General features: G+C 48.9%; 1 protein-coding gene across 1 annotated transcript in view; it reads right to left on the bottom strand.

Annotated features, from left to right (window-relative positions):
- Nucleotides 1-364: 364 nt before the first annotated feature.
- The window catches only part of LIMD1 (LIM domain containing 1), a 64230-nt gene continuing 44185 nt past the window's right edge, over nucleotides 365-20409 (bottom strand). Inside the window, exons 3-8 of the mRNA XM_059160677.1 lie at nucleotides 12302-12369; nucleotides 11346-11408; nucleotides 6772-6902; nucleotides 5942-5993; nucleotides 5328-5396; nucleotides 365-3844 (exon numbers count right to left, since the gene is read on the bottom strand). Coding sequence (XP_059016660.1) covers nucleotides 3707-3844; nucleotides 5328-5396; nucleotides 5942-5993; nucleotides 6772-6902; nucleotides 11346-11408; nucleotides 12302-12369 — 521 coding nt within the window. The 3' untranslated portion in view covers nucleotides 365-3706. The remainder of the gene's footprint in view (nucleotides 3845-5327; nucleotides 5397-5941; nucleotides 5994-6771; nucleotides 6903-11345; nucleotides 11409-12301; nucleotides 12370-20409) is intronic.

The following is a 20409-nucleotide window of genomic DNA, read 5'->3' as shown; positions in this document are numbered from 1 at the left end:
AGTCTGCTTCTCCTGCTGACCTCTCTCCTCATGCTCTCTCTCATTAAGAAATAAAATCTTTTTAAAAAGCCAAAAACCCACAAATGCTGATAAAATGCTGATGAAATGCTCCTGCTGGTGCTGCATTCACCTGTCCTTTGTCTCTGACCTAGGAGTCCACCATCCACAAAACCACGGCATGCTAACTTATTAGCTGGCAGGGAGGGTAAAATCTGGGACCTTTCATAGTTTTGACACCCACGTGTTCCCTTAAGGATCCAGAGCTCTAAAAGAAGACCAAATCCAGTTAGCAAAAAATGCTGTCTGCTTACTTACACACACACACACACACACACACACACACACGAAAACCCAAGAAGCATCATCGTGTTGGAAAGCACTTTAATCGTCTACAAATTGATGCAGTTTATTGGCATGATATTTTGAATAATTTTATAATAACAGTACAATTCTGAGTAATTTTGTAGTAACAATATTTGGAAGAATTTTACAGGAACAGTATGATTTTGAATAATTTGTATAGGAAAAGAAGAGATACAGAGGAAAACAAATTTCCCTGCATGGTGAGCTTTTCACACACTATACGGAAATTTCCCACATCTATCCAGTTCCGACTCAGAACGATAGCTAATATATTTTACTTATTGTATTCTATTCCTTTTAAGACTGACTTCAAATAACCGGAAACGAGAACTGACTCCTGGCATGTAGGAGACTGCAAAGAACTCGGGTTTCCTGGCAGACAGAGTTGGAACAAGAGCATCCCACAACAAGGCTGGTGTGGGGTCAAGTCCTGCACACGTGGTTGGTGGTCTCACCCTTGGACTTGGCTGAAAGAGGCTCTCACTTGAGCACCGATCACGGAGAAGTAGGAAGTCCTGTTGCCATGTCTGGGCGATGACCCAGACAGGATGTAATGCCCTTCCACAGTGGGAGGTGAACGTGTCACTCTTCCCCCAGCGGCAGTGGGAGAACATCAGAGAGAGAGAAGGGCAGGCCAAGCCGGGCGTGGGGAGGGTGGGGAACTGTGGGCCAATTGAGGTGGGAAGAGAAGGCGGGAGGCTGGCCTTGGGGTCTGCCATCAGACCTTAATTCTCCTTGTTTATCTAAAGTCCAAGAGCTATCTAGGGAACTCAGGAAGGGCTATCCGCTTTACCTTTTAAAATAAACAATTTCATCCTGTTCTACGGGGTTCTTGTGTATCCTTCCTAGGAGCCTATAAATACAACCCCATTACAATTCTGTTAGGCTAACAGCTTCCAGAATGTCTAAGATACCACGCAGGTGAACTTCTTCTCCTCGTGGCTTTAGCCCCACAGCCCGAGAAACAGAACAGGCAGGAGATTAGTATAGCTCACCACTCTAATTTCTCAGGCTTCTGGAAATTCTCTTATTGTTTTTTCCTCAAATAGTAGAAAACACCATGGGTGCTGATCTCTGAATCACTTCCACCAAGGCCACTTAAAAGGTATCATTTAAAAAATTAATCACAGATATTTTTAAAAACTATTTAGTTATCCAATTTGCAAACAAATCACAGCTGCTCTCAGGCAATTTTCTGCACTTTTGCTGGATTTGCAAGTGAAGCCAAGGTGTGAGAGCAAGGCAAGAAACGTTCCTAGGTTGGCAGAGCCAAGTGACGACGGCCCCCCAGTCTGGCCAGAGCCGAGCTGGCAACTCTGGGAAGAGAAGGGTTCATTCCCCCAGGTCCATGCATCCACGGGCTTCTGGAGGCTTGGCCTGTGCCACGGAATCAATGAAAGCCTACGGCCTGGGCTGAAGTGACATCGGGCCATCTAACGGACTGAATTTAAGAATAGCAGGAGACAACGCATGGGGCTGATTCTGTGCGTCTTAGAGCAGCTGCTACCAAACGAATGAAAATGCAGCCTCAAGCTGGGATCCCGGCGCTCTGACAAGCCTGTGAGTCCCATGTGCCTTGGGCTCCACCGCCCGCCCTCCGCGGCCCCCACGGCCCTGGGGGTGAGGTGAGGTGACGAAGGGCAGATGCCGGAGGGTGGTCCCAGGCCGCTGTAGCGCTGAGTCGGCCCCTGCGCTCCAGCAGGCCCTCCCCAAGGGCTAAGAGGGCAAATGCCAGCCAGCCTTTTTTATTTTTTTACACCACCTTTTCACCGAAATACTGGGGATAGGGACGTCTGGGCTCGGGAGTGTGTGACACGCAGGGCCAATTGTGCTTCCTGAGTGCACAGGTGGCCTGGAACTCTTGCGTGGCCCTCCCACTCCCCAGGGCACCAGCCCGATGAACTGCATCCGGGCAGTAACCCCCCCAGTCGAGCTGACCCACTGCCAGCCAACCTTTAGTTGAGATGCCCGTGCCCTAAAGTGGCCGGCGTCTGGCCCACGTGGACGCAGAGACTCGGCAAGCCCCCGTGGAGGCGCGTGGGGTCAGTGCCACGGCCGAGTGCCTCCTTAGCTGCGGTTTGGTGAAGCTCTTATCTGTGAGGTATTCTGTGTGTGGGGAAGACTGAGAGTGGGGTGGGGCGGAGAGACGATGACAAACAAGGAGAAACACCAGACAAGAGCAGGGTACCTTATATGGGTCTCGTCCCACGTCACGCCTGTGCCAAGAACTGGGTGAGGGAGAGATGCGTGAGGTGAACACACTCATCTATCCTGAGGCACCCCCTTCCCGGGCTGCTCAGAGAGCTCACCCATACACTAACTCTCCCCGTGGGGAAGTGGGGGGGGGGGGCTAGCTCTCAGCGGGGGGGGGGGGGGCAGGACGGCCCAAACCCCATGTCCCCACGTTGGGGGGATCCTGAGACCTGCCTTTGTGGAGACGACTCCGGAGTCACAGACTCTCAAGAGCTCCAGAAAGAAACAGGGCCAGCAGCTGGGCAAAGGAGGCCTGGTGCCCGCACCAAGTCCTTGTCCCAAAGCACACTTGGCTAGAACAGGGCAAATCTCCATCGGGCTCCCAGCTGCCTTTAAGGGACTGAAGATCTGCAGGGCCGCACCAAACGCGGTCAGTGTACCAGGAGGAAACCCTGCCTGGCTCGTTCATTTCAAACCTCGGCTCTGGTTTAGCCACCAAATCCTCCCCAAGATACAGGGCATGCGCGAGAGCTTCCCTCTTGCCGTAATGCAATGAAGTGTGCAGCCAGCCGACAGGAGAACTGAGTCTCTGGGGTGGAAGGAAGTCTTAAATAATGCTGTGTGCGTGTGTGTGTGTGTGTGTGTGTGTGTGTGTATGCACACGTGCGCGCACATAGGTCTGGGCACAGCCTTAAATCATGTTGTGTACGTGTCCGTGGTGGGGTAGTGTCCGGGTGTGGGTGTTTTCCCTACGGACAGGAAAAGGCTGAACGTATTGGCCACTGAGGTCTCTCTTGAGAGGATATTGTGAAACACGCTCAGGGCGACCCTTTTCTTCCGAGAGGGGCTGGAGGGTGGGTGCCTCTGTGGCACGGATGCGATCCTGTCACACGCCACACGCGGCTGGAGTGTCTTCCTGAGTAATGTGACGAGGGCGTGGCGGTGGCGAAAGGCACTTAGAAAATACACATGCCAGACAGGCAGGGCTCCGCTCCCTGGTTCGAGGAAAGGCACCGGCGGCAGCATCTATGCAGAAACTTACTTGCCTAAGCCCTCTCCCCCCCACCCCACCCCGGGGGGCCGCTGGAAGTCACAGGCAGATGTCGTGCTCTGCTGCGCTTCTCCACGGCAGGTCCGCGAGAGGCTCCAGCTAGAAGCGAGGCTGGTGAAGAGCTGCAGACGCGGGGCTCTGCTCCAGCCTCTTGACATGGCAGGAGTGACAGAACAGGTGGTCCTCCAGCGGGTAGCAGCGGTGACCGTCTTCGTCATTGAGCTCCAGACCGCAGTCCTGGGGGGAGGCAAAAAGGTCCAGCGGTGGCAGAACAGCACAGAAGGGTGGCAAGACTGACCCGAAGGCCGACGGCCCTGGGACCAGCAGAGCGGGCTGTGTGGGCAGCACAGGCCGGTGCGGAACCCAACAGTCGGCTGAGTGAAAGCGTGATACGCCCTCAACGTGCACTTGAACTGGGGCTGGTTGGAACGGAAGTGGGATGTTGGTGGATACATACTCTGTCCTTCCGAGACTTACAGCAAAAGAATGAATGTAAGACCGCTCATGGGAAGTCCCTCATACTGGTTCCGTATTGAAATAACACTGGAGGGGTGCCTGGGTGGCTCAGTCAGTTAAGCAGCTGCCTCCGGCTCAGGACATGATCTCAGGGTCCTGGGATGGAGCCCCATGTCGGGCTCCCTGCTCAACGGAGAGACTGCTTCTCCCTCTCCCTCTGCCCCTCTCCCCTGCTCACACTCTGTCTCTCTCTCAAATAAGTAAAATGAGATAAAAATCTTAAAAGAGAGAGAAAGAAAGGAAGGAAGGAAGGAAGGAAGGAAGAAGAAAGAAAGAGAAAAAAAGAAAGGGAAAGAACACTGGATATATGGGTTGGATAAAATACTGTAAGAATGAATCCTATTTCTTTATACTTTTTTATTAATGTGACTACTAGAAAACAAAAGGACACCTGTGACTTGAACCCATGGCTCTTGGGTTTCTATGGGACAGCGCTGCCCCAAAGGCAGAGAAAGAGCTGTTGTGGGCAAATGGCCCCATCCCCTTTTTCTCCAGAGCCTAGGGTACCCCCTAACCCTTCACAGCTGGCAGTGAGCTCAAGCCTCCCACCCTCGCCCCAACCCCTCTCCCATTCACCCCACCCACAGCGTCACAAAAATAAATCTAGTCTCCTTCCGTGGGAGAATCCACTTAATTCTGGCTGAAACCCCATGGGCACTTAAAGTGTGTGCACCCTTCACAAGGGCTGGGGAGGGGCGACCCCAGGCCTGCCTGACAGCCAATGAGGCACCCAGGACTCCTTCAGCCTGGGCACGACACCAGGTAAAGAGGGGGCACATGGGCCCCTCCACCTTCACCCCACCCATGCCTGTTTCCAAGGAGGCATGGATTTCTTCATGATTTCCGGGCTCAAAAGAGGGCTCTTGGCAGATAGAACAGCCTACAGGCTGGAGGGGAGGGATTTGTTCCCCAGATCACACAGCTGCCTGACAACGTGGCATGGGAAACCCGTGCTCCCCACGAGCCTCCCACGAGCCTCCCACGCCCCAGCCTCAGGAAGGCAGTTAACCAGTGTGGAGGAAACAGTGACCATCTTTATGCCCCAGACATCTGCGTGTCCTCCAACCTCCCCTACAAGGCAGGCTTCACCCCTTGACCTAGAGGGCAGCCCTTGACCACGCCTTGCTGACCATCTCAGGCCCCAGTCACCCCAGGGATGCGATCCTCTCGTACTTTTGGGTGTCTGGGCAAGGGAGGGGCCTACCTCGCAGTGGTAGCACTCCACATGGTAGTCTCTGTCCATGGACACAACGCGGATGGTCTCATCTGAGCCCTGGACGGAATGAAAGGAAGAACAAGAGGCCAGTTGGGGGACCCATTGGGCTCCTCATGCCACGGATGCAGGGGGTTTCTGAGGTAGCAAGTGGATGACCTCAGAAAAGCTTAAATCCACCGTGAAGTCCCACAGCGGTTGGAAGGAGGACATCTTTAACTGATGAGAAGGGAAGTAAGATGGACAGCAGTCCTACCTTCTAGAATGTCAGAGTCAACACTGATAAAAAACCTCTTCCGTGGAGAGTGATTTTTTTTTTTTTTAAATGAATGAAAGGCAAACTTTCTGCTCATCTTCTCATCTGGAAGCCACTAGCATGTCAGGGAGTATGACCCGATTATAGGGCTGAATAGGGCGCATGAAGGGCTCTGGGCTAGGGAAGCCCGCCAAGAAGAGAGGGGCTTCTTGTGAGGACACTCTTAATGTGAGATTTTAGGACGATATTTTTCAAAGGCACAAGGACAGGACACAGATCTTGTAGAAGACCTCGGGGAGGTATTCATGCCATGGAAGACGCCAAGAACAGGTCTGAAAAAGCATCTTACCTCCGGTGGAAGGATGGGAAGCCCGCACGCTGCACACTTGGGGGCCAGCACTCTGCCGGGAGAAGCGAAGAGGTGGTAAAAGGAGTATGGTGCTGTTCCTGGGAGGCAAGCCCTGGAGCCCACACTGAGCCTTCCTCACAGCTGGCCTGCCTGTCCCCGGGGTACCGGGGTGGCTTAGTCGGCGAACATCTGCCTGAGGCTCAGGTCATGATCCTGGGGTCCTGGGTTCAAGTCCTGCATCCGGCTCTCTGCTCAGGGGGGAGTCGGCGTCTCCCTCTGCCCCTCCCCCTGCTTATGCACATGCTCTCTCTCTCTCTCTCTCTCTCTTTCTCTCTCTCAAATAAATAAAATCTTTATTTTAAAAAAACCAGTTTGGCTCATTCTCTGGGAGGTGTTTCAGTAGCACTTTGAGATTATCGCCCAGCGGTAACAAGCCTGGCTGGTTCCCTCTCACTCTACTGGGGATGGAGACTAACCTGTTCGCTCCCCTCGTTCACCCAGCACAGGCCCAGGCAGATGGAGGTTCGCGGCCGCCAGCCCTGTCTCTGCCTTAGGAACTTAGGTCAAGCCAGAGCCACCAGGCTTGGCAGAGGCCTCCTGAGGCCTAGCCGGGAATCTGATGCTAGGGATCCAGAGTCTGATTTTTCAGGAAACATGATTCTGTTACCAGTTCCTGCCTGCACGGGCGTCCCCTGACCTCCCGAGGGCCCCGCTACACCCTTTGCCGGACTGTGGACTCAGGGTTCAAGCAGAGCCTGCGGGTGAACCCCAGCGGGTGTCCCCCCTTCACTCAGCGAGACCAACGCCGCCCGCGCCCCGCCCCTCCTTACTTGTGGTAATCTCGGACACAGTAGATCTTGTTCTCGGAGTCCACGGTGAAGGGCACCCCGTCCAAACACTCGTTACAGATGACGCAGCGGAAGCAGCCGGGGTGGTAGGACTTCCCGAGGGCCTGCAGGATCTGGGGGCAGAAAAGAAAAGGCCGGGGCTCAGGGGCGGTTACGGGGACGGGTTGGACGGCATAAAGGAGGGGAACAGGCCAGGCCGAGGGACCCCCTGCGTGGTCACACCACGTGGCGCACACTCGTCCCCGTTTCCTTTGGACCAAGGTCAAGAGAGGGCGTGGTGGGAAATGGCAAATCTAGGTAAATGCGTCAACAGGAGGGAGCCAAATGGGATCCTTCCCCTGGACATCAGCCTCCCGTAGAGAATCTGGAAGGCTCTCCGGCAGATCCTCGCAGGAAAATGGTGAGAAGCAGGCAGGGCGGCGCCAGGCTCCGTCCCAGCTTTAGGAAGCGTCTGGTCCACGGAAGGATTAAAGTTAATTCCACATGGAAATGGCGGAGCTCAGAAAACCTCTTAAGTTCTGCCTCCCAGATGCCTCCTCCTAAGCAGCTTTCTCTCCGCAGCAGCTCAGTTTGATAATCCGGACACTGTGATTCAAACGCTGATTATTTCAAATCCAAGCATTAGCAAAGCTTCTTTGTTACTGTTATCGGTTTTGTTTTTAAGATTTATTTATGTGAGAGAAAGCGACCCCATGCTCACGCACAGCGGGAGGGGCAGAGCGAGAACATCCCCAGGCAGCCTCCGCCCTGCCAAGCACGGAACCCTATGTGGGGCTCGATCCCAGGACCTCAATATCACGACCTGAGCAGAAATCAGGGGTCAGACACTTGACCAGCTGAGTCACTCAGGTACCCTGTTGCTGTTGTTTTTACACACAAAGTGGAGAAGTCCCACAAACCTTCTTCATCTTAGTGTCAGGTTGTGATGCCTGGAGAGGTAAGAAGCTGTCCTGGAACCAGGACAGAACCCAAGACATGCAGGGTAGGGGAGAGAAGATACTCGAGAAACATCTTTGGTGACATCAGCGAGTGACCAACTACCTCCCTGCAGAACGGAACTGCCTACCTCCAACCTGCTTGCTAGGTGACGTCACACTGGTTTCCTATTAAATCAGTGCCTCTCAAAGTGTGGTCCCCAGACCTGCAGGATCAGCATCACCTGGGAGCTTGTTTAAAAATGTGCATTCTCGGGCCCCATCCCTGATCTCCAGAATCGGAAGTGCTAGGGTCAAGGCCAGTGGTTGGTGTCTTCAAAAAAATGATTCCAGGGCATGCTAAAATTGCAGAACCACCAGTCTGAGTTTGTGCCAGTACATGGGACACCTGCAGGAAAGGTGCGGGCCTGCCAGCGCCCGAGGCCTGCTTCCCCTCGAGGCCTGCTTCCCCCCAAGGCCAATGCCACACGTCACATGCAGCAGCCACGGAGGCAAGCTGGCGGCTTCATGTGCTCTCTCAGCTTCCTCTGAGGACTCAGCTCTCCAGCTTCCTCGCTCCCTCGGGTGCGTCACTAACCTGTGAGGCCCCTCTTGCTCTGCAGTCAGCTGCCAAAATGGGCAAACGACATGCTGGGCTTCCAAAGTCCACATGGCAATGTGGACCTCGGAACGCATTTTGCTCCCCAGCAAACGCCATGTTGGCAGAAGAGACCCTGAAATGAACTTCACCCACAGTGTGCCTACGGCATGGCAGGACACTGAGGCCATTTTGCCACATGCTGACTCCCTGCGATAATTCTTTTTAATGTGGGGAAAATGCCCGGTTTCAACCTGTGCGCTCAGAACATTCCCCTGTACTAACCGGGGAGGTGGGGGCGACACAGCTAATTTGTATGAAGAACTGGACCACTGCCTGCTTTTCTTGGAGAACCAAGAATGGTGCCTGTGGGAGATCTTTTCCTGCAGTATAAAAAATTCTTGGCAGCAGTTAAGGGTTCTTAAGGGTGTCACTACCAGACAGACGCTTGCTCAAAGTTTTCCAGTCCTAGGGGAGACCCGCAAGGATCCAGGTTCAACTCGGCATTATCCTCGTGGGCTAGAGATGGTCTCCAAAGCTTCATTCCTTCCCTTTCCGCCATGAGAGGCTGGTCCTCACTTCAAGAATTGGAGGACAGTCACCCCCTCACCGCTCTGCTGGGTACTGAGAGCGGCCTTGTGATCTTCTGTGATCTACAGAATGGGGACGAAATGATGTGGGGAGATTCTTGAGTCAAAGACTTAAGGAGTCTGGCAGCCTCCCTCCCTCTTTTGCTGTAGGAAGTTCAAGGTAGACGACTGAATGGGATCCCTGGTCACAGGGAGAAAGGCCTGGGAGGGAGAGGCCATCGTGGGCACTCAACTGGGACACCAGCCGAAAACCGCTGCATAGGAGACCCCAGACAATGTCACGCGGAACAGAAGAATCATCCCACTGACTCGTGACCGACAGAGTTCCACGAATCACCATAAAGAAGTCACAGCTGTTTTAAACGACTATGTCTTGGGCGGTGATGTACCATGAAGCAGGAGGTAACTGAACTACCATGAGGCCCCAAGTAGGCTTAGGATACCTGGAAATAAAAATAGCGTATAATCGTGTTTGGACATTTGGACACTTTGGACTCGTATGCAGTGGGTTTGTCAGAAGGACTCTTAAATTGAGGACCAGTTCTGCCAAAGAACTGGATGCCTGTGGAGTCTGCCTGGCATCTGCGGAAGGTACGGGTGAGGGGGTGTGGCTCCTGCCTGCCTTGCCTGGGGGGGTGTGAGGAGGCCTTGGTTGCCAGTGAGGACTCTGCCCACCCGGGGCTAAGCTCCACCAGGGTGTATCCAGGAGTGGACAACAGCAGGTTCTCCTCATGAACAGGGCAGGCTCCAATTCACTGCTGTTTCACACACATTAGCAAGAAACCAGCGGAAATGAGTGTTGATGTCCAGCAACGATACTCATAGCAGCTTTATTCCTAGATAGCCTCAAACTGGCAACCGCCCAAATCCCCAGCAGCAGAACAGCAGATACAGAAACTGCTCTCGCTGTCCAGCAGAAGTCTACCCAGCAATGAAAATAAACCAACTACGGACGCAAGCCACAACATGGATGAACTTCAAGAACGCTTGCTAGGGGTGCCTGGGTGCCTCAGTTGGTTAAGCATCTGACTCTCAACTTTGGCTCAAGTCATGATCTCAGGGTCGTGAGTTTGAGCCCCACACGGGGTTCCACATTGGGCATGGAGCCTGCTTAAGATTCTCTCTCCCTCTCCGGCTGCCCCTGCCCGCCCCCTCAAAAAAACTACAAAGGGGCTCCTGGGTGGCTCAGTCAGTTAAGTGTCTGCCTGTGGCTCAGTTCATGATCTCAGGGTCCTCAGATCGAGCCCCACGTTAGGCTCCCTGCTTCTCCCTCTCCCTCTGTCGCTCCACCTGCTTGTTTGCTCTCTCTCTTTCTCTGCCAAATAAATACACAAAATATTTAAACAACAACATTTTCTAAGTGAGAAAAGACAGACTCAAAGGACTCTATGCTATATCATTCCATTTATATGCAGTTCCAGGACCAGCAAAACCAACAGGGGCAATAGAGCTCAGAATAGAGAGTACCTTTGGAGGAGGGGTTCCGGACAGGGAGGAAGACAAGAAGGAAGTTTCTGGGGTGTGGCATATGGGAAATATCCACACTTTGACCTGGGTGGGGTTACATATGTGCGTATGCAAAACTTCATTCACTTGTACACTTAAGATGTACATCCTTTACTCTAGGAGTTGTTTCTCAAAAAAAAGGTGAAAGAAAAAAAATAGCAATGATTAACAATTCCCTTCTTCAGAATGGAATTAATGGGTCAGCTTAGAGAGGGATTTTATTTCTTTCCAACTAAAAGAATATTATATAATAATTTTCCTTGACCAGTTTATTGAAGAAACTCTTGAGGCCTGATCTCCAATGGTGAACAGTTTGATCCCTGAGACAGACTAAGTATTCAGCATTTGTTAACCTTACAACCTTACCCTATAAGGAGGCCAGGAAAGAAACACTGTCCCCACTGAAGAGATAAAGATACTGAGGCCCAAGACAAGCTCAAAGGGCTAGTGGCGGAGTGAGGAACAGGATGTATAAAACTTGCTCCTTGTTCGGGTGTCTCAGAACTAACGACGGGCCGGCGTCTTAGGAACAGATCATCTTAAGAACAGATGGAGTCAGGCAGAACACGGGGCACCGACAACTCTGTTTATCTGACTTTTCGTACCGAACTCCAAAGGTGATGATGTTTGGGATTTGGCATCTCACCTGGGACACCACGGGGACACAGAAAATCAGAGGGAGGCCGGTGTGACCCAACCCCCCCAGAGAAACGAGCATCATCAGAAACACAACACTGTGTGAACTACATGATTAAAGATGCTAACTCCAGTAAAAGCCAACAATATGGCTTCTTGTAGAGTAAGCAGCAGCCTTACGCAGGTCTTCTCTTAATAAAACCAGATGCAACCACAAATCAAGTTAGGAAACACAGTTTTCCACAGTTTCTATTTCTGTGACTGCCTTCCGCTCCCGCCATGCCGTCATCTCGTTCCGATGACCCTACTCACCATGTCCATGATTAGATGCCCACAAAGAAAACACCTGTCGGCAGACTGCTGGAACCCAGAGTACTACAGAGGAAAAAGAAAAGAAAGTTAAAGCCAGGCAGGACAGCTTACCCAGCCATGTGCCCAGTCACAAGGATGACAAGGAACTTAACAGAAAGAAGTGTCACTCTATACAGGAATCTGTTGTTTCCTAGAGGACAACACAGTTGTGTGATGAATCATAGAACAGCTTCTGCCACGAAGCCATTACACATACCAATACCACTCACCCGAACAAGAGCCGCATCTGGGCACCCACAACATGCCGGGCTCTGTGTAAGAGGCTGTGCATAGAGAGGCTTTAGCCTCTAAGCCAGTGGTTCTCAAAGAGGAGTTCCCTGACATGACCTGGGAACTTGTAGGAAATGCAAATTCTTGGGGCGCCTGGGTGGCTCAGTGGGTTAAGCCTCTGCCTTAGGCTCAGGTCATGATCACAGGGTCCTGGGAGCGAGCCCCACATCTGGCTCTCAGCTCGGCGGGGAGACTGCTTCCCCCTCTCTCTCTCTTTGCCTGCCTCTCTGCCTACTTGTGATCTCTGTCTGCCAAATAAACAAATAAATAAAATCTTTAAAAAAAAAAAAAAAGAAATACAAATTCTTGGGCTCCACCCAAAACTGAACCCCAGTCCGGAGGTTTAAGAGAGCGGTGGGGTAGGCAAATGGGCAGAACACAAGAGGACAGGCCAAGTGACCCTCAAGTCCCTTCCCAGTACATAATTCTGCGGCTTGTCATTTGCTTCGGGAACAAGGGCCACCCAGGGCATCTACTGAGGGAAAGTCAGGACCCCCTTCTCTGGCTGCGCTCAGCTTCCCTGCTGGCACCGGGGATCACAGACAGAAACCACCCTCTTCTGCCTGGCCCCTGCCTCTGATTCTGTTCAGGACTTCGAGCAGGGGAGGTCAGGGTAACACACTCACCAGGAAGTCTTCCTCACAAAACACCTTGCCATTGACAAAATAAAAGGCTTTTCCTCTCAGCTTCCGGCCTAAGGGAAAAACACAAAGGCAGAATGAAAAGAAGATGATGTGTGCGGTTTGAAAAAAGGAGAAAAGAAAGGCAAAGTGTGTTTAAATAGAAACAAACATGCACAAGATGCCAAGAGTCCCTAGGGGTGTGTGTGGTTACAGAAAGCTGCTGGCCTGCCCTGGCTCTGGGCAGGTGGAGGCGGGACGGCCGGGCCCCTGGCAGGTGGATGTGGCCGGGGACACCAGCGCTGCCTTGGGAATCATCCTACGCCCCCTTCTCCCACTTCCTCTCCACTGAGAAAGAGCCCACTGAGACATCTGGTGGGAAAGGGAAGGGGTGGGGTGGGCTGGGGTGCAGGGCAACAGTTTCGTGTGAGCTGTTTCCCACAGGTGTTTGGGATGTTACCGTTGACGTGTGCTCCAGGGGACACTGGTGACAGCCTATCAAGAAAGTCCTAGAAATTGGTCAACTTTATTTCCTTTATTTTCATGTCTCTTTCCATCTCAACTATACAGAAAATACATATTGTTGGACAGATAATGATTTTTCTTGTTTTCCCCTGATCTAAATGGGGTGAGGAAGGGTGGGAAAAATTCAAAGCACCCCCCCCCCCCCCCGCTGCTTAGGTGTAACTTTCGTTTCCATAAAGCTAGGACACTGGCAAGACTAGCACAGTTTACCAATGCCCTTGATCCCTAATGAAAAAATACAGAAGGTCACATGTTCAAGGAGCATCTTTGTAGGAGACCCTGGGTCCATAACTCCGAGGCGTTCCCAGATCTAAGAACACTTCCAGCACCAGGCACACCACACGTGCAACAGACCGTGCAAGTTTCCAAAACTGAACGCCTTCTAAACTCTAGCGGAATCACACCCCTTGGAGCCAGGATCCGCGACATGAAACCAAGCTCACCAAATGTTGTGCAAACGCTAATGGGGCTCCAGGCAGAGAAACCACCTTGATTAAAGCACCGAGCACCCTTGCCTGGGACCCCCAGAACCGGCCAAGAGCACAAGGCAACAGAGAAAAGCCGGTGACACAGACCTGCTGGGGCTTAGAGAGGGCCTGGAAAGGATCAGTCAGTGCAGAGGAAAAGCCACAAAAAAAGAAGTGTAACTACAAAAGCAAAAAGCTCCAGAGAGATTAAAGACCTTGAGTGTGAAAAACAAAGGTTATCATAAGAAAATGTGAGCAACGGTCTTTGACTGGGGCGTGGCACAGGATTTCTCCCGTAAGATACAAAAGGCACACCTTATGAAGGTAAAGGTTGATCCACAGGACATCAAAAATTCAAACTCTGGGGACGCCTGGGTGGCTCAGTTGGTTAAGCAGCTGCCTTCGGCTCAGGTCATGATCCCAGTGTCCTGGGATCGAGTCCCACATCGGGCTCCTTGCTTGGCAGGGAGCCTGCTTCTCCCTCTGACTCTGCCTTCCACTCTGTCTGCCTGTGCTTGCTTTCACTTGCTCTCTCTCTGACAAATAAATAAATAAAATCTTAAAAAAAAAAAAATTCAAACTCTGTTCAACATAAAACAACATATACAAAGTTCAAAAAATAAAACTGTTGAAAAGCCAAACGGTTCTGAGCAGGGAGGGAGAGGGAGCGGGTCAGAGGATGGCAAGTGGAGGTCGTGTGGCGAGAACAAGGAGCAAGGGAAGACAGAAAGAAGCCTGGAAGGACGCAGATTCTGGGGCTGACCCTCCACGCCCCTGCCCCTGCAGCCCCCTCCCCAGGAAGGCCCTGCCCTTCTCGGTGTCCTGCTTGTTGCTGGGAGACCCACTGCTATCTTGGTGTCTCCCCATCCCTCTGATCGGCTCCTATAGAACTTTCTAATATTCTGAATATACGCTGCACTCCTTGAGGACAGAACGTTAACTTCAACTTGGCCTCATAGGAGGATGGCTTGGCCGTGGTCTGACTGCAGGCAATCAAGGGCAAGTTGGAGAAATAAAAAGGCAGGCAGGCCGGGGGCCAGAAGATGCTGCAATGCATGTACCAAGGCAGTAGTCATCGAAAACGTAAAGAACACCAAGCGCCCATCCGACCAAGATAACCCGACGGAAAAGCTGAGCGAAGGATAAGAAGTGAAAATGCAAAGAGAGAATCTGTTAAACTCTAGGCAGTAACCATTTTACAAGATGTTCAATCCTATCAGCAATCAGGATATGCAAATTAAAATCACAAGGAGATGCTGTCTCAGTGCTGGATGGATTAAAATCACTAAGCCTGGCAGTACCATGTCATGGTGAAGGTGTGGGACAAGAAGAAATCTTTCCCGATCAGCACGATGGGAGTGGGAGTGTCGATCAGCACGAGTACCCTGGGAAGAATTCGGCAAGAGCCCAGAAAACCCACATGCCCAGCACATACCCCTAGGGGTTCCCTTTGAGAAGATCTCACAATGTGCAGAAGGAGAAGCACATAGGGCTTCACTGTAGCATTGCAAAAATAACCTAGATACCCAGCAGCATCTTTAATGTTCATCCAAGTAGAAAAATTGAGAAATACATTGAAGGAGAATTTGGAGTTATAGTCAATGGATGCGATACCACACAGCAGTCAAAATGCATGAACTAAATTTGTATCTATCGTTGGGAACTTAGCTGAACACACTGCTGTGCAAATAAGGAAAATTGCTCAATGATATATATGCTATAGGATAGTGTGTGTGTGTGTGTGTGTATACACACATTAAAATATATATACACACATTAAAAAATATATATATATACACACACATTAAATCATGAACAAACACATATGCACACACAAACTAGTGCTGTATATTTTTTATGATACTTGTCTATGTGATAACAGAAGAAAAACTGGGACTGGAAGGATCCATACACTGAATTCGTAACAGTTCCTGTCCTGGGGAAGGGGGAAATGGCATGTGGGAAGGGGAACCAGGACAATTCCAATTTATCTGTTATATTCTACTTCCTTTATCAGAAATAAGTCCAAAGGAGGACATATAAATGTCCGTGCATTCTGGGTGGCAGGTAAACAAAGGTTATTTCCTACTGTGCTTTCCTGGAGTTTTGAAACTATACACAAACACACACCACCCACACCTTCTTTAGGTGAAATACTATAAGCCAAAGGCAAATGACAAACCAGAGAAAACATCACACTGTAGGACAAAAACAACTTAATTTGTCCTCATACGCAAGTAATTCAATTAACAGTCCATATAGAAAAATAAGCGAAGAGGGGCACCTGGGTGGCTCCGTCAGTTAAGTGTCTGCCTTTGGCTCAGGTCATGATCCCCAGGGTCCGGGGATTGAGCCCCCCGCCCCCCATCGAGCCCCATGTCCTGCTCCCTGCTCAGTGGGGAGTCTGTTCCTCTCCCTCGGCCCCTCCCTCCCCCTGCTCATATTAGTAATCACACTGAAGACACTCCATACTCTGTGAGGGAGAGCAGAAACTAGATAAGCTTATGAGAGAGAATTTGGTATCAAATATCAATAGGATTTAGAAAGTTCGGATTATTTTGACTGAAAAATTCCACTGCAGGAATTTATCCTAAGGAAATAATCAGAGTTGGATTGTGTAAAGGATCTTCACCTCAACATTATTTAAAACAGCTGAGGGATGCCTGGATGGCTCAATTGGTGAAGCATCAGACTCTTGAATTTGGCTCATGAACTCAGGTCAATGACCTCAGGGTCGTGAGATCGAGCCCCACGTGGGACTCCACACTCAATGGGGAGTCTGCTTGAGATTCTCCCTCTCCCTCTGTCCCTCCCTCTGCTTGTGCGCTCACACTCTCTCCCTAAATAAAACCTTCAAAAAACATTTAAAACATTAAAAAATAAAATAACTTTAAAAATGAGCATTAAGCAAATATGTAATTCCTATTAAATAAATAATAGCATTTATACTATTATTTATAGCCATAAAAAAGGTTTTCAAAAAAAGACTTGATGACACAGAGAGATATTTAAAATACTTCAGAAGGTGGTATAAAGCCTATTTGTGTATGAGTACAGATATGGAAACGTGTTCACACACCTGTATGTTCACAAAATTATGTGTATGTTCATACACAGCAAATGCATACAAAATGTTAATAGTCATTATCTCTGAGTATAGAAAATGGGTGGTTTTTATTTTTTCCTGCAATGATTATATATTATTTTCATAACCTGAAACAAATTAAAATAGGATGAGGGAGTGTGGAAAGAACAATGGGGCATATGTTAGAAGTCTACAAGGCAAGCCTGTAGCTCTCCAAACTTTCTTTCCTGTCCTTCCTCAAAGTTAGTTACATTCACTTCTGGACGGTTCTAGAACCTTCACAAGCATTTCCTGACTGTGAAACTAGGGTGACAAGAAGGGGCACTTATAACTAAATGATTTCAAGGTTCATTGACAGAACCCCCCCCCCCTTACAGCCATAGGAAGTTCATTTATAAAGATCTCACTTTCCCCTCGATAAAAAAAAAAATTCCAGCAAACTTAAAGTTGTACGCAGGAAAATGAGAACTAACTAGAGTAGCCTCTCCCATATTTTTGTTCCAATCAGGCACCTGGGTGAGAGCCTCCAGTCCCTCCCCCGGCAACCACGGGGACAGGAAGGACACAAATAGTCCACCACAAGGGAAAACAATGCCCAACACTGTCTGACCACAAGGAAAACCAAAGTCCAGCCTGGGAATGGGGCTGGCTTGTTTTGCTGCCCCCAGGTTGCGAGGGGAAAGGAGGCGAGGCTGCAGATCCCATAGCGGCCCCTGGAGAGAGCGAGGGGGCCGTCTGGAAACAGCACCGGGCTTCCTAGACAGAGATGCGGCTTCTGATCCAATGCAGAGAACACGGGGCTCTGGTTCCAGGAACGGAGTCCAGGAAGTTCCAAGGAATCTGAGCTGGGAATTAACTTTCTGTTTTAATAAAGGGCATGTCACCTCTGTTTCAGAGATTATAGAGAAGGGTTATTAAACCCGTCAAGGGCCAAGTGCTCTAGCGCCCTAAGAAAGACAAACAAGAGCTTTTTCATTTATAACATCAACAAACATTTCTTAAATGATCACAGCCATTTATGACGGTCCTCCTGGCATATTTCTGTAAGCTACTGATGAGAGTGTAAAATGATAAACTCTCCCTGGAGAGAAACTTTAAAAAGTGACTCGGTGCGGCTCTCCGGGACTTCGCTTAAGGAAAGACTCAGAAATGTGAATAGATATTTACTTAGGTCCACACCAGAAGCCTTAGGAGAAACGATTACGTAAAACAGAGTACATCAAAATGATGAGATATTATGCGGCCGTTTCAAGTACGGTTCAAGTACGTGTTTCAGTGAGACTGGCGAATGCTTATCCTAGAGATGGTTACGGTTACTCAAAACACATTAATAAATGAAAAATGCAAGTTGGGCAGCTGCACAATTCCATTTCAGGAACTTACGTACATACGCACACATGCTGATACGCCAATGAGAGAAAACTCTAGAATGCCGTATTCTGAAACTGACAGGGCTTGGCACTGGTAAGATGGTATTTTATCAGGAAACTGCACTGTCAATAGTGCTGTTTAAACTTATCTAGTATCACGCAGCTCTGGTAGGTTGTATTACAGGGAACTCCTCTGACTACTTTATATGTTTCGATATTTGACATTTTTTTTTCTACTATTAGGGACACCTGCAGATGGTATCAGAATTTCACTTTTTGCTTTCATACACTTACATTAACATTTTCTAGAATTATGTATTTAATAATTTGAAAAGCGATGCTTTTGTTTCTTAAAGATTTTTATTCGTTTATTTATTTTGAGAGAGGGGGTGTGCATGGGAGGGAGGAGCAAAGGGTAAGGGAGAGGGAGGAGGGGGAAGAATCTCGAGAAGACTCTGCCCGGAGCATAGAGCCCCAAATAGGGCTCTGCCCGGGGCTTGGTCCCACGACCCTGGAGACCAAGGTCGGAATGGAAACCAAGAGTCAGAGGCTCAACTGACTGAGCCACCTAGGTGCCCTCGGGAGTTTTTTGTTGTTGTTGTTTAAAGTAGGCTTCCCGCCCAACACCGGGTTTAAACTCACCCACCCTGAGATTAAGAGTCACATGCTCTACCAACTGAGCCAGGCAAGTGCCCCCAATACTTTAATTTTTTTAAAAGAAAACCCTTATGGGGTGCCTGGGTGGCTCAGGGGGTTAAAGCCTCTGCCTTTAGCTCAGGCCAAGATCGCAGGGTCCTGGGATAGAGCCCCGCATCGGGCTCTCTGCTCAGCGGGCAGCCTGCTTCCCCCACTCTCTGTGCCTACTTGTGATCTCTGTCTGTCAAATTAAAAAAAAAAATCTTAAAAAAAAATAAATAAAACCCTTATGTAACAGTACAAAAATTAATAAAGCTAGATCTAAAAATTGTGTATTTCAACTGCGTAAAGAAGAAATTCAAAGAAAAAAAAAAATCTGCCCAAGAGTGACAGTGCCTCTGGTGGACATACATGGTATCTGCATGCTTCGGGAGCAGGGGTGGGGAGGAGCCTTGTTTGCGGATTGAGTGCTTCTTGATACTTTCCTGCACTTCCCCAAACTTCTACCAAGGAGCAGGCAGGACTTTAATTGTCCTCTGAAAAACTGCCCAGCTGGCTAGTCAAATCCTGTCGCTGCTGATCCCCAGAGCTGAGAAGTCCCCTGTCCAGACCCTGGTGGCCAAGGGAATGGCTTCAAGGCTGCATCTGGTTTTTCTTTATTCTAAAATAATAATTATTATTGTTATATATAATAATAATTGTATATCATATTGATATATACTATGTCATATTAATATTATATAAGCAGAAATATCATATATTAATATATTATTATCTATTACATATAAATAATATAGAATATATTTATATATAATATAGATTATTAATATAATATATACTATGCATATCAATAATTATTGTATATTATATTTTATATGACATTAATATATTCATATAGAATATGATAATTATATGTTCATGTTATATATTAACGTGTAATATATCAATATATTTATAGAATATAAATATCCCATATTATTATAATACTTATTATATAGATTAATAATTATGGATAATAAACATTATTCTTACTACTATTGAGGACTCCCCCATAGAGAAAGGGTGGGGCCTTAAGTATGCTCTGAAGTACTCAAACTCCACTTTTGACCTCAGTTTTAAAAGACTATCTAAAAAAAAAAGACTAAGTTGAGAAACTAGATCCCACAACCAATTTGTTTATATTTTATAAGTAGGAGAAAAAAATAAAACCCTAACATCCGTTGATTGCCTTGTAGGTTTCAAGTACCGTGTTTACAACTTTCATATATCAACAAGTCTAAAAACGTGTAATGTTATCACATGTTACTGCACCATCAGCCCTCCTTCCTGGCTTTGCCCCAGCCCACGCCTTTCACAGGCAAGTCCACGCATCATTCCCTGTCACTGCTGTAGGTTTTTGGTTCCTGTAAGTGGGGAAACAGCTCACCAAAGAATGAGGCAGAAATAAAACCCATCACTTGACAATATCACGAAGCAGTGCCCAGATGCGGGAATTAATTATCCCTGGGAATCACTAGAAAGGACACCCCGGAAATGCTCCCACTTTCTGGGTTTCCCTTTCTCTTCCTAAAAACAGGACATTGATGGGAGGAACGTCACCTCCAGTTCGTACATTCTGAGGCTCAGAGTAGTAAGTGGGCAGGAGGGGAACCCAGTTAGTCGGCCCCTGAAGCCCACACCTGTCCTGCTGTGCCACGAGATCACCCACACAATTTAATGCCTGAGAGTACACACCTACACATGGAATCCACTTTTTCTCTTCCTACCAAGGAATCGAGAGAGGAATTTTCATTTTTTAACGTTTATTTATTTAAGCAATCTCTACACCCAATGTGAGACTCGAACTCACAACCCCGATAGATCAAGAGCCGTATGTTTCTACTGACTGAACGATCCAGGCACCCAGAGGCTTCTGGTCTTTAAAAGCAGAAAATTAGGGGGCAAGTATTCTTCTGGCTGAATCATTCTAGGTCTGGCCAATGACACAGATGCTAACCTGGCAATTCCTGGAATCACTGAAACCATCCTGAA

Source organism: Mustela lutreola, chromosome 2, assembly GCF_030435805.1.
Source record: "Mustela lutreola isolate mMusLut2 chromosome 2, mMusLut2.pri, whole genome shotgun sequence".
Lineage (NCBI taxonomy): Eukaryota > Metazoa > Chordata > Mammalia > Carnivora > Mustelidae > Mustela > Mustela lutreola.
The sequence above is the reverse complement of the archived record's forward strand: the minus strand, read 5'-3'. Positions and strand labels throughout refer to the sequence as shown.